Source organism: Bombyx mandarina, chromosome 20 (genome assembly GCF_030267445.1).
Source record: "Bombyx mandarina strain Sakado chromosome 20, ASM3026744v2".
Lineage (NCBI taxonomy): Eukaryota > Metazoa > Arthropoda > Insecta > Lepidoptera > Bombycidae > Bombyx > Bombyx mandarina.
Genome location: NC_143226.1, coordinates 8,229,598 through 8,245,542, shown reverse-complemented (window position 1 = coordinate 8,245,542; position 15,945 = coordinate 8,229,598). Strand labels below are relative to the sequence as shown.

General features: G+C 47.6%; 1 protein-coding gene across 3 annotated transcripts in view; it reads left to right on the top strand.

Annotated features, from left to right (window-relative positions):
- LRP1 (LDL receptor protein 1) overlaps nucleotides 1–15,945 on the top strand; it is a 77,263-nt gene that overhangs the window by 743 nt on the left and 60,575 nt on the right. For 2 of the 3 annotated variants that reach the window (XM_089735717.1, XM_089735716.1), the window contains exons 2-18: nucleotides 7,146–7,277; nucleotides 8,288–8,419; nucleotides 9,065–9,211; nucleotides 9,583–9,696; nucleotides 10,140–10,268; nucleotides 10,777–11,002; nucleotides 11,339–11,454; nucleotides 11,561–11,729; nucleotides 11,814–12,039; nucleotides 12,506–12,680; nucleotides 13,106–13,237; nucleotides 13,576–13,754; nucleotides 14,226–14,319; nucleotides 14,562–14,835; nucleotides 15,144–15,265; nucleotides 15,369–15,497; nucleotides 15,685–15,877. In XM_089735717.1, the coding sequence (XP_089591843.1) occupies nucleotides 7,146–7,277; nucleotides 8,288–8,419; nucleotides 9,065–9,211; nucleotides 9,583–9,696; nucleotides 10,140–10,268; nucleotides 10,777–11,002; nucleotides 11,339–11,454; nucleotides 11,561–11,729; nucleotides 11,814–12,039; nucleotides 12,506–12,680; nucleotides 13,106–13,237; nucleotides 13,576–13,754; nucleotides 14,226–14,319; nucleotides 14,562–14,835; nucleotides 15,144–15,265; nucleotides 15,369–15,497; nucleotides 15,685–15,877 (2,689 nt within the window). The remainder of the gene's footprint in view (nucleotides 1–7,145; nucleotides 7,278–8,287; nucleotides 8,420–9,064; nucleotides 9,212–9,582; nucleotides 9,697–10,139; nucleotides 10,269–10,776; nucleotides 11,003–11,338; nucleotides 11,455–11,560; nucleotides 11,730–11,813; nucleotides 12,040–12,505; nucleotides 12,681–13,105; nucleotides 13,238–13,575; nucleotides 13,755–14,225; nucleotides 14,320–14,561; nucleotides 14,836–15,143; nucleotides 15,266–15,368; nucleotides 15,498–15,684; nucleotides 15,878–15,945) is intronic. The other variant, XM_089735718.1, reaches the window with a different exon arrangement.

Genomic DNA, 15,945 nt, shown 5'->3' with positions numbered 1-15,945 from the left:
AAGGATAGGAGGTCTAGAAACTAATGCGTTCTTCAATCATGTTCGTGAATATCTTCCACGATCAAGGAATAACATCGTGCAAGCAAAATTAATCTCGCCAAATTACAATTTGCGTAACTACTGGTGGGACGACTTGTGCGCCCGCACGGATAGGTACCACCACCACGACTATTTCTTCCGCGAAGCAATGTGTTCCGGTCGCGTGGGATGGCAGGCAGTTGTACTTGAGACTTAGACCTCATGTCTCAAGGAGGGAGGACGGCGTCCGCGTATTGAAGTCTATGGGCTTTGGTAGCTTCTTAATATGTATTAAGTAGACCTGAACTAGTTCACCCGGCGATCCAATGAAATGATAATATTTTCCAATTTCGTTTTATAACACCCTTCTTAGATTTATCTATCGATTTAGCTTTTTTTGGTGCCTTTATTTATAGGCAGACAATATTTCATGATGATAAGTGGTTATTGACATCCACAGACATGGACGAGGTGGTCAGGGCCTAGCCTGAAACGCGAAGTCGAAGTTTAACATTTCAATATAATATTAACGATAATAAAAACCGCGAATAAATCACGCACGGTTACCCGGCCCCAAATTACGATTCCCCGAGTCAAGCGAACCAGATACTTACATACTCGTTTAAATATATATATAATTATATAGATAATAAATACCCAAACAAAGCGCAAACAAACCTGATCACCACACACACGAATGTTTGCTCGATGTGGGAATCGAACCCACTACCAATGACTCCTATCCAATCCTTCAAAGCCTTTTTACACAATAAGCTTATACTTATTTAAACGATTTCCACAACCAAATATGAATAAAAGCATCGGGAAAATAATCATTTTGTAATAATAAAAGTAATTGTATCACTACGTCCACCAAAAGAGACACATTCCAGGTTTTTGAGTATTTCATTTAACGAACTCATGACTGCAGCTGTTCACCAAGTGGACTGGGTATACTGTGTGTGTCCAGCGAGCCTCCGGGAAGCGCGGCATCAGCAGCGCCGCGTCGGGAGACCACACAGTCGGCAGTCCCGGGGTAGGGCCGCGTAGGGCGCGCGGACACCCGACAAACCGATAATTTAGCGGTTACTTATGCCTCACTACTTCATTACAGATCATTACTAATTAACCACTTACGTTTACATTAGATAGATTATAGACATAATAGACACAATAGGCATTAATTAGATAAGTAAATATCGCGATATAAATTGTACATTTCGTAAACAAGCACGCCAGTGTGGACCGTAATATTGTTTGTAAACTTCATACTGATAGTTGGGAACTGTCTACATAACGCTACCATATGTTTATGCCGTAATAATACTCGTTTAACTTAATATAAATACGTAAACTGTCAATGGTTTGCATTTAGACCCCCGTAAGAATAACATAGGGATGAGAGTGAGTTCATTTGCTGAAGATGTTCATTGTGCTAAACATTTCTGGAAGCCCTTCCCTCGACCGCAGACTAAAAATGAACTTTAATGTATAACTTCTACAGAAGAAACTTTTAACCGGAATCCACTGCACTGGCGAAAATAACGTAATGATTCAAGTTGATTGCCCATGCGTACCTTCATACTGGATCTTGTGAGTTTTGAAGTTAATGGCCGAGTGTGGGCGAGTGTGTTGGAACCTCTGTAAAGGTGCATCAGAAATGTGATGCGTTGAATGCTTGCTCGCCTTCACATATACATTAAATTAACATTAAAAAAAGAAGTGAACTCGAAAAATTTATATTGCAAGAAGTGATGTAATCGCAAATATGTATATTACAATATGAAACATAGTACATAGTATGAGTGAAGATGCGCCGTGCACCGAGCCGCCGGACACTTGGACTAGTTTCTGCACATCTATAATTACCCCGCGGCGTGGCGGCGTGGCGGCGTGGCGGTGGCGTGGCGGCGTGGCGGTGGCGTGGCGGCGTGGTGCTGGTTGCTCTGCGCGCAGTGCCGTTCGGACTGAGCGCTGCTGCACCTTGCTGTCTATCAAACAAATACTTTACTTCCTACGCGTGTCCTTACAAAGAGCAAAAACGAAGGCCCAAACCTGGACTGGCTGGTGGCATATTGTCAATTTAATAGCAACAGGGTTTGCGATAAAGTGTATCTCTAAATATACATATAACATGTACAACTTATACTTGTAACGATCGTCGGCGACCACACAAACTGTCAAGTAGTCGAAAGTCGGAAATAATAATTGGTGCCGGCAGCCATCATTAGAACACAAGATATGTATTTGACAGATGCCTGAAGCACGCTAACGAGATTTCCAAGATAAGCATATACTTATAGAAGTTCCGAAAAATATCATTCGAACCATCTTCTGTCGAACAATTTCAGCCACTCGATGGAAGGTCTTTCCTTTGTCGTTACATTCCAAAATTATATCCAAGATTCGGGAAAACCGAGGTAAATACAACGATACGAACGTTAGGTATTACTTAAGCCTTAATGCACGTTTAATTATTATGAAAATTTCACTTAAATCACAGATTCATGCTGAAGAAGAATTCCTTCCGACTCTACTCTCAGTACGACAATACTATAATAGTATTGTCAATAACTATAACATTGCCGATAACGAGCAACACTACATTATATCTTTGAAATTATACAACTATGGTGAAATGAAATAAAATAATTTCATTTCGTTCCGTTTCCTTTTTCAGATATTATGCATGGCCTCCGGGCTTGTTCCCAACAGATTTGTCTATACGAGTATAGGCAGCCTCCCGTACACGCGCGCCTGTCCCGTGCACGGACGGACAAGTTCGAGTAAACAACAAAATAATTTTAAAGCGAATTCTAAGATATGTTTCTTCTTCTTGAACTAGAGACCGCAGACCGCTGAGTGGAGGTCGACTCCGCGCATTTCTGTTTCTTTTTATCTAGAATGTTTTAGTGTTTTTAATAAAGTTCTTGATTTCTGAATAAATTCGTTATGACGCAGCGTCTGTTGCTGTCTGTCAGGAAGCAACCAACGCCAATCGACTGGTCAGCTGATCTTTGTTTATTCAGAGTACCGAAGACATTTTCCTAGTATAGCATAGGCTTTACTAACTAGCCCTTACTAATAATACCTATGTATGGTTTAATATTAATTATTACACTCCGGCAACAGTGAGTCTGTCCAGGTTGTTAGGACCATATAGTGTACGAGTATAACAGCTGGGCGAAAAAATTCTGATCTCCAGTAAAAGTTGACGGCCATGACCGTAAAGTACACCGTCTAATTCAGACAGTCAACACGGAGCCGTCCGCGCTCGTGTGACGCTACGCTGCGGACGAACCACAGCCCGGGCACGGAGGTCAGCTTGTCACTGGAGAGAGACTTTTGCCTCCAGAATCCAGGATAGCGCCCCTCCGACACGCATGCCGCCCTAAATGAGATTGGTGGAATGGACCCATCCGGACCATAACGGTGCGACGCGACTGCTGCAGCAGACCGCACATCCACAGGGTCTAGCTATTACTGAGCGCCACGTCCAGGTTCAATCTTCTAATCCGGACGATGACTCTTTTCGCGACACAAAATTCGTTGTGCCCCCATCCACCGCGAGGCGCGTCACCCACGGACAGACCTCACGACGGTACAGAAACAAACGTACCCACCGAGCTCGTGTGTGTGTGTGTGTGCACGTGCAGAGAGTGCACACAGCGGCGGCCCGAGCCCCCTCACTGCGTCACCGCGACTATTAGTCTGCCGAACTGAGTGATTACTGTTCGCAGCCGGAGAGGAAGCGGTTAAGTGGTATGCGGGCCCATGCCGCAGCTCTCGACAGATGTGCACTATATTTACGAAGGGTACATTTATATTTAGCTGTTAGAGTGACCTCCTACTCGTAGTAATTGATTAAATTATTTTATAACCAACCCATTCGGTAATGAAGGCTAACCGTTGGGCGCACGGATGAGCATGGAGAGATGGAATGCGGAGCCGTGTCTCTGCTGCTAAGAGGTCTATTTAAGTCTAGAACACGATGTAACTTTGCAGTAATGGTACACGGGCATGCTGTCGCAAGGATACTGACAGAGATACAGCCCCTCTGCCTCGTTCTCTGTCACAGATATCAGACCAGCTTTTGCTATTGTCCTCAGCAGACAATATCACATTCTATTAAATTTCTAATACACTTGACTTACAAGAGGAAAGTAGCCACTCTTTTTATTTTTTTATTGCTTAGATGTATGGACGAGCTTACGGCTCACCTGATGCTAAGTGATTTCTGGAGCCCATAGACATCTACAAATTAAATGCCGCCACTCACCCCGAGACATGAGTTGTAAGGTCTCACTTTTAACTACGGCTGCCCTGCCCTTCAAACCGAAACGCATTACTGCTTCACCTACCTACCCGTGCGGACTAACAAGACTTCCTACCACCAGTAATTTCCAAAATTATAATTTTGCGGGTTTGATTTTTATTACACGATGTTATTCCTTCACCGTGGAAGTCAATCGTGAACATTTGTTAATCAGATATTTTATTGGAAAAATTGATACCTGCCGGTGGGATTCGAACATACGAGTGCACCGGACGTCTTATTGTTTAGACCACGACGACTTCGAAACTTCCCTAAACTTTACTTAACGTTTAGCCACGACGCGAGAGACACCTCACGTGCCGTTGGACTGGTATCGCAGCTCTGCGTGGTTACTACACACACTCGTACAATAACTCAAATGAAATACGCGTCCCGTTCTGCAGCATGAGAGAGTCGCTAGTTCACTGCTACTGAAATATTATACATCCAGGACTGTCGGCGGCGTTCACGCCCCGCTCACTGTGAGCTCGTCGTCTAACTTAATACAATTTTACATTAAGGCTGTACGGTTAGAAACTAGTTGGAGTATATGAGTCTAGCTATCAAGGAGTGACATCAGTGAGGAATGACCGTCAGAGTTCCGTCGAGGGGGGACGACCTCCGAACTTTTGATAACGAGGCTATCTACAGAGACGCGCTACCTCTCGCCGATGTACTCCACGACGCTTGCACTCACTCAATAATCTTGAAATGTCACATATTAATAGTTGAATGTACTCCACTAGACTGCTCGCAAGTGAGAGTCGGTGGAGATGTGTACGAGGGAGATGGGCGGGCTGCTCCCTGTCAGAGAGAGAGAAAATATACTTTATTGCACACCAAAACACAATTAACATTTAAAAAACGTCAACAAGCAGATACATTTGTACAATAGGCGGTCTTATTATTAAAAGCGATCTCTTCCAGACAACCGCTTTATTTATAGAAATTCTGCAGCAGCGATTATGTTACGGTGAACTATTAACAATGTGGACCTAGATTATTAATGAAAATACACATACAATAAATATACCTGTTTACATATACTCGTATGATTTATATACCAATATACGATACTTCGACCTGATGTCCTAAAGTGTAGAGGTCGACGCGGCCAGGTCGCAGAGCTAGTGCAGCCTGCAGCGGACGCGCGACCGGTCCCCCGGGGGCGGAGCGCGGGCGTCTGCAGAGTCGTAGCGTAGGTACAACAAAGCCATTATGACTTCAAAGTAAACAGATGCTCCATTGTGGGGGCCATGCGCGCCCCTCGAGGGACCAATGCTACGCGCGGGAGCGGTGACCGACACAACTGATTCGTACACTCATTGTCAGCGTTTTCTTTTTGTTAAGAACTCAATCAGAACTTTACTGTAACACAACACAGTTCAACTGACCTGAACAACTGACTATTACCCACAGACACAACCCACTGAGTTTCTCGCCGATCTTCTCAATGGGTCGCGTTTCCGGTCCGGTGGTAGATTCTGCGAAGCACTGCTCTTGCTAGGGTCAGTGTTAGCATCACTCCGGTTTGAGCCCCGTGAGCTCACCTACTAGTTAAGATTACGCTGAAATAGCCTCTCAAGGCTATCAGATTAGGTAGGAGAAAAAAACTGACTATATATACATACATATGTAGCTATAACGAACATATATACAACTCATACTTTCACTAAATTGTATTGAATGACAAATAATAATCCACGTTTGAGGGCAGTGAGGGAGGGCCAGGCGGCCGCTGCAGCAGCACACGCGGTACAACAGTCGCGAGGGGCCGAGTCTTCTCGTCGAAGCTATTCATTCCAACCGTGACCTTAGCCTGATAACCTTTTATCAAACTTATCTTGACCCAAGCCGAGGTCCCTCCAGCCTTCGTTGTCGCGCCGTAATAAGCTCTATTAACCCTCTCACATGAAATCAAATAAAATAATAATATAGTTTTATTTTTGGCTGTATAGGTTACTGTGGATAGATGAACGAGCTCACGGCCCACCTGGTGTAGTGCATAGATATCACAACGTGTTGTTTGCCAACGCGTGTAGATGCAGGCAAGAGATCTAAGTCTCAGTTGTATTGAACCAGGGCGTCGTGGCAGGGACAACTGATAGTTTGAAGTCCGCCTCACATCCGCCGCACACACGTCCAACAAGTCTAACCGCCACGTTGTACGAATGAGTAGTGAATGGGGACACATGGCCCCCATCACATCACCTAACATCGTGTGGGTCAATCCATAGTTTGCTCTTTTAGGCAAACCGCAATGTGATAACAGTATACAAGGACCGTATATTTCTCGAGACGCACTGTTGACTGACTCACTGTGAGCTAGAACAATATGCGAGTGAACAGTCTCCGTGACCAGTGATGGATTTAGGCTGGATGCCACCCTGGGCCCTGTTTATCGCGCCGCCATTAATGTTACAATAAATTTTATTAATTTTGAACCAATATTTTTATTTTAAATTAAGAATAACTTTATTTTTTATTTTATGAAAATGAACCTGAACTAATTTTCCGCGGAGACTGTCTTTACTTTTTATTCGTCTCTGAAATTGTGGCCTTTCGAAAACTTTGTCGGCTCTCAAACCACGCCGCCCCCGCCCCCGGCCCCGCCCCCGGCCCGGGCCTCACGAGCCTAGGCGCAAGTCCAGCGTTGCTGGTGACGGATGACCAGGTGCTGTGCGCAATAAAGTTCACAGGTTCTAGTCGCGGCAAGCAACACAATACTAATGGCACCGGTTACAACTGCAACATTCTTGTCCACGTGTTGTCGTTGACGAGCAGCGCGCTGAGTCGATGTGTTCGTTCACAGGCACGGCGGCGGCGGGGCGGGCCTGCGGCGAGGGCGAGTGGCGGTGCGCGGACGGAGCGCGCTGCGTGCCGCGGGCGTGGCGTTGCGACGGCCGCCCGCACTGCGCCGACGGATCCGACGAGCTGGACTGCAGTCAGTGTTGCAACTCTACCTGCTCTACCAACTCTATCTGCTCTACCTGCTCTACCTGCTCTACCTGCTCTACCTGCTCTACCTGCTCTACCTGCTCTACCTGCATTACCTGATCTACCTGCTCTATCTGCTCTACCTTCGACCCTCACCCTTTCTTTCTAATTCGTAATTATTTGTTCAATGGAACCCACAACATTTATTTATTTATTTATTTATTCGAGTTATATTTACTGTTAAAATAAAGTCAATTTGTGATTTTCTCACAGTCTTCGATTGTTGAACGAGTTCACAGTTCACCTGGTTCTAAGTGGTACTGGAACGTAAAACACTCTAAGTTAAATGTGGTTTCAAAAATAAAATTAGAGAAAAAATACATGTGTGCAATTCACACGTGGTAGAAGTGAAACCTTCCAAAATTAAAATACAATTATCCTAAACGTCTTAAAATTTTGTCATTAGTAAATTGTAAGGTAGCGCCCTCTGTGAATTGATATTTTAATTTCACGTATAATCCTAAATTAAAATTCACTACAAGAGCTTTCATACACACGTTAGTATTAAAAAAATCTCACAGATGGCGCTGTATTAAATAGTAAGTATGTATATTTCTGTCTCTTTTTTTTGTATTTGTGTCTCTTGCCTGTCGTTTTTTCCGTTGCATCCGGTTTGAAATCACAACGATTCTAAAGAAGTTTTCACTTCAAAAATAGGAGTAGGGACAGCAGGAACAGTAGGTAATGATTGGAGAAGTTAATTGAGGAGAAGTACAATAACTCGACTCTTGCCAAGCGACCCCGCGCCGGCCTGTCTCCATGGTCGGCGACAGAGTGGCCCGCCCAGCGCTCGGCCCTCACTCAACCGTGCTTGTAGCATGAGAGTGCCCCCCACATCCCGGGCAGGGGTGCCTGCATCCCGTCCGCTGCGAGCGGGGAACCGTTTCTAACTCATGCTGTTACGAAAATGCCAATGTGACTCTGTGTGCTGTAGCTATGTTGGTGTTATGTTTCCAGCGTGGAACACGACATGTCGCGAGGGTCAGTTCCGCTGCGCCACGAGCGGGCTGTGCATCGCGGCTAGCTGGCGCTGTGACGGCGACGCGGACTGCGGGCCGCGGGACAACTCCGACGAGGACCCATACATGTGTACTCTAATTATTCTTCTTATTGTGGCGCGCTCACTTTGTGCTAAGTAGAATCGTTAGCCCGCTGGCCCAGATTTAACAAAATTTTTATTAACGTAATTAAAAATATCTTGTTAGCGAGTGCTCACGATCGTCAGCCTATCAGCAATGTGAAATATATGTGCAGGTTAAGGCCGCAACTATAACGTTTGTCTCCGTAAGAACCAAAAGTGAAGTGGCCAGTAGCCAGTAGAGGCTAGATAAAGCTTGTAGCTCTTCCTAAGACATTATTAAAATGCTGTTGTCACTTGAGTATATTTATATTCCTACATCAAATGACACGCCGTGGAAGCCTTGTTTCATTTTTGAAAACGAATGTGGGTTTTTTTTTCTTGCCCTTGTAGGCAGACGAGCACACGGTCCACCTGATGGTGAGTGGTTACCGTCGCCCATGGACTTCAGCAATGCCAGGGGCAGAGCTAAGCCACTGCCTACAGACTACTGGCTGATGATAATAAATATACTCGTAACAAATGATGTGAGCTGTGGAGCAGCCATTGTTCACTCGTCGTCAGCTTGGTGCTGCGGGCATTGCGCACACGAGTCCCGGCCGGAGGGCAGGGACTGTTGCGGCCTTTAAACCAAGCGTGCGTTCTACTGGTCCTAGGTGAGAAAGACTTCAAATGTCGCGGTAACTGGGCTCGGTGTGCCACTCCCGTGGGAGGGCAGTTCTCGTGCGTGCCCATCGTGCAGTTCTGTGACGGAGAGCGACACTGCGCCGACGGCAGCGACGAGTGGGACATCTGCGATAACTGTACGTAGCTACTGGACACACACGAGTGTGAGCTCATATGGTGAGCCGTGGGGGAATGTGGGAGCATATGGTGGTGGAGGTGGCAAAAGCTAAAAGCGCTCTACTAGACAGAGACTTACCGACTGAAATCGACTGGTGGTGTACCTATTAACATTTTACGCTTGTAAATCGTTACTTAAATAGGATTACTCCTGTAGGACTACTAGCTGTGTAACTGAGTGAGCATATTGGCTGGTAGTCTCAACTCAATCAATTGAGAACCTGAATAGTAACAAAATATGACAGTAAGCGCAGCTCCCTGATTGGGTGGTATGACAAAACTAAATTAAAATTGTTGAAATCATCATCTATCAATCATCATCAATTTTCAGTCACGGTGTCTAGCTGCGCGCCCCTCCGCTGCGAATTGGGCTGTCGGCCCACTCACGACGGGCTGGCCTGCTACTGTAAGCCGGGCTACGAGCAGAGAGAGGGGAAGTGCGCTGGTTAGTATTCCTAGTATATTAATTAAATAAATTAAGAAAAACAAATAAATATAAGTATTTTAGACCTCGGAACTTACTCATACAAATGTCGATGCTCATACATACATTTGCCGCTCTATTACAGCAAACAAACAGCTTTTTTTCAATTCGGACACATTCTCCAAACAACTCACATATTGTTACGGAAGTAACTTACGTGCATTAAGGCGTTGACATTTGATTCTCTCTTTCTCTCTCTCTCTCTCTCTCTCTCTGACTCTCTCTAAATGAATTGTTCTGGCTGACTAAAGATTTTTTGGAATATTTCAAACTTAGAGGGGTAACATATTTGTTATGAAAATAAGGCTTTAAATGGTAATTTTAAATAAGAAATGACACAATTAGATATCCAGAATGGTCATAATGACATCTGTAAGCCGTTGTCGCCGTTGTGTTGTCCACAGACACCGACGAGTGCCTCCTGGAGGAGTCGTGTGCGCAGCGCTGCGCCAATACTGCCGGGTCGTATTCCTGCTCGTGCGGACCCGGGTTCGTGCTCGACCAAGACGGATTTTCCTGCTTAGCACTTAATGGTATGATACTCCAGATTACTACAGAACAACACGTACAGTTGGACATTAGAGACTCCGGCTCAGGGTGCAAGGAGAATGTTTTCGAGCAGATGATGATCTTCATGAATACCCAAACTAAGTATAGTTGTCTCCCGCTGTTACACTGCGCCGTCGCGACCGGACGTGATCTTTTTTTTTTTTTATTGCTTAGATGGGTGGACGAGCTCACAGCCCACCTGGTGTTAAGTGGTTACTGGAGCCCATAGACATCCACAACGTAAATGCGCCACCCACCTTGAGATACAAGTTCTAAGGTCTGAAGTATAGTTACAACGGCTGCCCCACCCTTCAAACCGAAACGCATTACTGCTTCACGGCAGAAATAGGCAGGGTGGTGGTACCCACCCGCGCGGACTCACAAGAAGTCCTACCACCAGTAAAAGATCTACAAGTGCCCGTTCTGTCCTGGCCGAGTCCATAACGGCATCTACTCTGTTTATTCGAAACAATGAGCAAGGAACACGCACAGATCCGGTGGGCGAGCCGATGTCCCTCATAGTGGCGACACAGAGCGACGTGCGGCGGGTGTGGCCCGACGCCGCGCCGCCGTCCAGCCACGCCGCGCCGCCGTCCCGCCACGCCGCGCCGCCGTCCCGCCACGCCGCGCCACCGTCCCGCCACGCCGCGCCACCGTCCCGCCACGCCGCGGTCGCCGCGCTCGACGTGCGGGCCCTGCACTACAACTATGATAACAGGTCAGTCTTTCATCATTGAGGCTTAATATCTTTCATGATGTTGGCGCGATACCTGTAACCCAAACAAGCGCATTTAAAAAGTTAACTATTTGTTTGTTTGGGATAAGATTTGAAGCAGCATTCTCATTTGACAGTATTTAGCAGTAGAATAAATTCACAAATTCCGAACAAATAACTAAATTTTATACGATTAGGAAACAGACGCACAGTTTACTCACTAATTAAATTATAAAGTATAAGGTCATAAGATGGCGACTTAGTATCGGTTCTATACGACGCCGCGCGTGTGTATCGGAGCGTAGAGAGAGAGGCGTGTCAATGTCTGCGACTCCTCAGGTCGATCTGCTTCGTGCATCACATCGTGTCCCGCTCGTCGCTGCTGTGCGTGGACGCAGACGACTTCTCCAAGAGGACGTATCTGCCCGACCCGGATTTCTTCCCGGACTTGGACAGTGAGTACTATCGATTTAATTACTGGTGAAGATTTTAAAGGGCCTCACCGCTAACGTCGGATGAGAAGTTGAAGGATTGTATTGAGCTCATTGTCTGGTCGTACAGCTGTGAACGCAGTGGCCGTGGACTGGGTGTCGGGGTCGTGGTACGTGTCGGACGGCGGGCGCGAGGCGCTGTACGTGTGCGCGCGGTCGCTGGCCCCGTGCCGGCTGCTGCTGGACGCCGCGCTCAGCAAGCTGCACGGGCTCGCGCTGGACCCGTCGCCGCCGGCCGGGTGAGCCGCGCTGCATCCCTACAGACGGACAGCTAACAAGTCAATGTGCTATACGTTACACGCATACGGCACCGGTGTTCGCAGGTACATGTTCTGGACGGTGTGGGGCGCGTCTCCGCCGGGAGTGTACCGCGCGTTGCTGTCGGGCGAGGGTCGAGTGGCGGTGGCCGCCCTCAAGTTGGTCTACCCCTCGGCCCTAACGCTGGACCCTGCCGAGCAGCATCTCTACTGGGTCGACACGTATCTCGAGTGCGTCGAGAGAACTGACTACGACGGACATAACAGGAAGACCATCCACAGGGGATATGTCGTGAGTCCCGTCTTCCATAACATCATCCTGGCTATTACAGTACAGTCGGGTCGTGGCCACTCATGCGAGTTCAGCTTCCTGTCCTTACATCGCTTTGAGCACGCACAGACCTACCATTTTTAGGGTAATACGTTTCTATACATAATTTTCGTCTTACGTCACCAGACTGTGGAGTGATTTCCTCTGTTGTGGCTTAAGAATTATGATTTATCAAATTTCTCTTCGAACGAAGTTCTAAAAGAATACGTGATAGCAGCTTGGTTGTGCCTCAGACATGGCCCACGCCCCTTATCCTAGAGAGACATCCGCATTGTACGGTCCGCACCAGTGTCTGTCTTCGACGACATTTAGATGACACGAATGGTAACGTATTATGATCTCTCTAAAGTACACTATTGTCAATGGCAACGACACGTCTGAGTGTCGCCTAGTGTCGCGTCGCCACGATTGCATTACAATTTCGCAGAGCCAAAGGCTGTCCCACATCGCGGTGTTCGAGTGGAGGCTGCTGCTGCCGGTGTGGGGCAACAGGTCGGTGGTTGCGGTATCGCGGTACAGCCGCCCGCACCCGCGCGAGATCACGCCGCTCGACGCGCGACCCACCGCCGTGCTCGTCTACCATCGACAAATACAACCCAAAGGTCAGACCTACCCACCGCGTCTTATGGAAATGTAAAATATTTGGTTCCAAGGTAATGATTGTTTCTTGTTTCCCAGAGTAGGAAACAATGTAGACGATGTATCGGTTCTGTTCGAGGCATGTCGCAGCGCGGCCTCAGCCAGATAGCTTACATTGGTTGAAAGAAAACTGAAAAACAAATATTGCACTAATGTTTGGGAGCTGACAAGTGGTGCCTTCATTTTTATTATTATACTTATATCGGTGAACGAGCTTACAGCTCGCCCGGCATTAAGTCTATGGGCATCACAACAACAATTCCGCCACTCAGTTTGACATATGAGGCTGAAGTCTTAGTTATATTGAGCCGCGAGCTCGTCCACCCACTTCCGCAACGGCAGACGGAACAGGTCTCGTTCCGCGTCGATATCGTGTCTGTGTCTCCAGTGCAACACCCGTGCGGCGTGCACAACGGCGGGTGCGCGCACATCTGCGTGTCGGGGTACCGCGGCGGCGCGCCGCACGCCCGCTGCCTGTGCGCGCACGGGTACCGCCGCGCCGGCCACGGAGACTGCCTGCGTTAGTATCCTGCTCCACTACCTACTTACTACTGTTTCTTTCAACTGCTTTAATAATTCTGATAAGTTATCCATAGTCTGGAGTCTGGCTCTCTCCTCCACGAAGTCCTTGTTTAAATCAGCTTTGAGATAAAATGCATCGCCCATGTCCTCGAGCGGCAGTCGCTCGGAGGCTCGTTCGTCTGCTTTATAATCATAAAACGAAACCATAAAGATTAAAGAGACTAAATAAACTATCTCAATTGATCCTTGGCTCTTACCACTCAATCGTATGGTCAGGATACGTAATTACTGGACTCTGGACTGGAATCCTATAGATTTAAATGTGTGGTGTTTCAGGTGTCGAGTTGGAGAGCAACCTGGTGGTGTGCCGCGGGTCGCCTCCTATGGTGCAGGTGCTGGCGGTGGGGGCGGCGGGCGGAGAGGGCGCCGCCCCCGCGCTGCACGGCTCCCGGCCCGCCGCCGCGGACATCGACCTCGACCAGGGCTGGCTCTATTACTGCGATGTGCACAAGTACCTCACATACAATAAATACCTTATAAGGGTTTATACATTTCAGATCGACACTCAACTAGAAACTCTGACTGAATATTTATTAGAACGAAGTCTTGTCAATTTCGGTTGTCTGGAAATGTCTGCATTACTCTTTTTGTTTAAGACTAGCGACCCGCCCTCGCTTCGCTTCGGAAACATTAAAACACACATGAAACCAAAAAAATAAAATAAAAAAGTAGCCTATGTTCATCAGGTATAATGTCGGCTTCTAATGGAAAAAGAATTTTTCAAATCGGTCCAGTAGTTTCGGAGCCTATTCGAAACAAACAAACAAACAAATCTTTCCTCTTTATAATATTAGTATAGAAGTATAGATTATATTAGTCTTTATAATATTAGTATAGATAAGACCGCCTTTCGTACTTTTTATGTCGAATGTTAACACACAACGCACAGTGCAGCTCACTCAGGCAATCGGTCGGTGAACAGGTACGAGATAGTGAGGCAGCGGCTGGACGGGTCGGGCCGGGAGGTGTTCCTGGGACAAAACGTGGACAACTGCGAGGGGATCGCCATCGACTGGATGGGTGAGGATCTTCTTACTATTTTTTTCGATACTGCTGGAGATCCTATCACTCACCTGATTAAAGTCAAAGGTAAACTTCGCTCATTGACATCGGCTACCAAAACTGAGCTCTATTTAAATGCCTTCGGAAGTCTGTACAACGTCAACAAGGAGTTGAACCTCGAGCTTGATGCGGTGGCGTTTGAAGGCTGAGTGCGTGGCCGACGTCTGATGTAATGATAATATATTTGTGTGACGTGGCAGCGCGCAACATATACTGGACGGACGACGCCCTGGGCCTGGTGTCGGTGGCGCGGCTGGAGGGCGGGGGGGCGCCGGCGGTGCTGGTGCGGGGGGTGCGGGCGCGCGCGGTGGCGCTGAGTCCGCGCGCGGGCGACATGTACTGGGCGGAGTGGTCGCCGGCGCCGCGCATACAGACGGCCCGGCTGGACGCATCGCGGCGCCGGACGCTGGTCGCCGAGGACCTGCACTGGCCCAACGGGCTCGCCGTCGACCCCGACGGCGACGCACTATACTGGTCAGTTCCTTATATATGTACCTATATACTGCTGTAGGCGTCCATAAACATAATTCGACCGTAATTTACTTTGCATGGTTTTGGTATTTTTTATATAAATGGGTAAAGACAAATTCGTTGTGCACTAAGTGCTCCTCTGTGTGCCAACCGATTCTCTTTTTCTTTCTTTCATTAGCTACTGACGAGGTTCAATGTTAACAAAAAAATCTTATGGAAATATTCAGTAAATTATTTTTCCAATACGTCTGCAATAAAAGAAAAGAGGAATTTATTTGAGGAACACTAGTGTATGTACATACGTACTCCAGGTGCGACACGTACTTGAACAAGATCGAGCGGCTGGTGCTGTCCTCGGGCACGCGGCAGCTGGTCGCCAGGAACACTCCGCAGACGCCCGTGCTGAAGCCGTACGGGCTCGCACTCCATGAAGGTAACACAGGCGGGCAGAATGCACTCACCGATCACAAAATATACTGCAGCTAAATCGTGGTGTTTCATAATATCTAACACATTTTCTGCAATTGTGCACACAGAGTCCGTGATATGGAGCGAGCACGGGACGGGCGCGATACGCAAGCTGTCCCTGGGCAACGTCACAGTGATCCATCAGTTGCCTCCACCGCTTTACGACCTCAAAGTTGTCTCAAGTACTGCCAGGATAGGTAACATTCGATTTTATATTTTTTCGTTTCTTTTGTCTCAGGTGAGCAGATCCACTAAGAGCCGCCTCCCAGTGTACTATCCGACATTCCGTGATGGGAGCGCTGAACACGTCCATTGGACGAATATAGTGGATGGATAGCTGTTTGTAATGAATTAGGAAATAAAATCGTATTTATTGGCTTCTAGGTAAGAACGCATGCTCGTTCAACAACGGCGGATGCTCGGAGCTGTGCCTGAGCATGGCGCGGGGGCGGGTGTGCGCGTGCGGGGGCGGGGGGCGGCTGGCGGCGGACGGCGCGTCCTGCCTCCCCCCCACCGCCCCGCACAACGCCTCGCTCGCCCACAGCTGCCCCTCCGGACACTTCCACTGCGGACGAGGGTACGTCGCTGCGACTGCGACAACGACTATATACTTAGTCTGGCCATAAATACTGTTACAATTAAAAA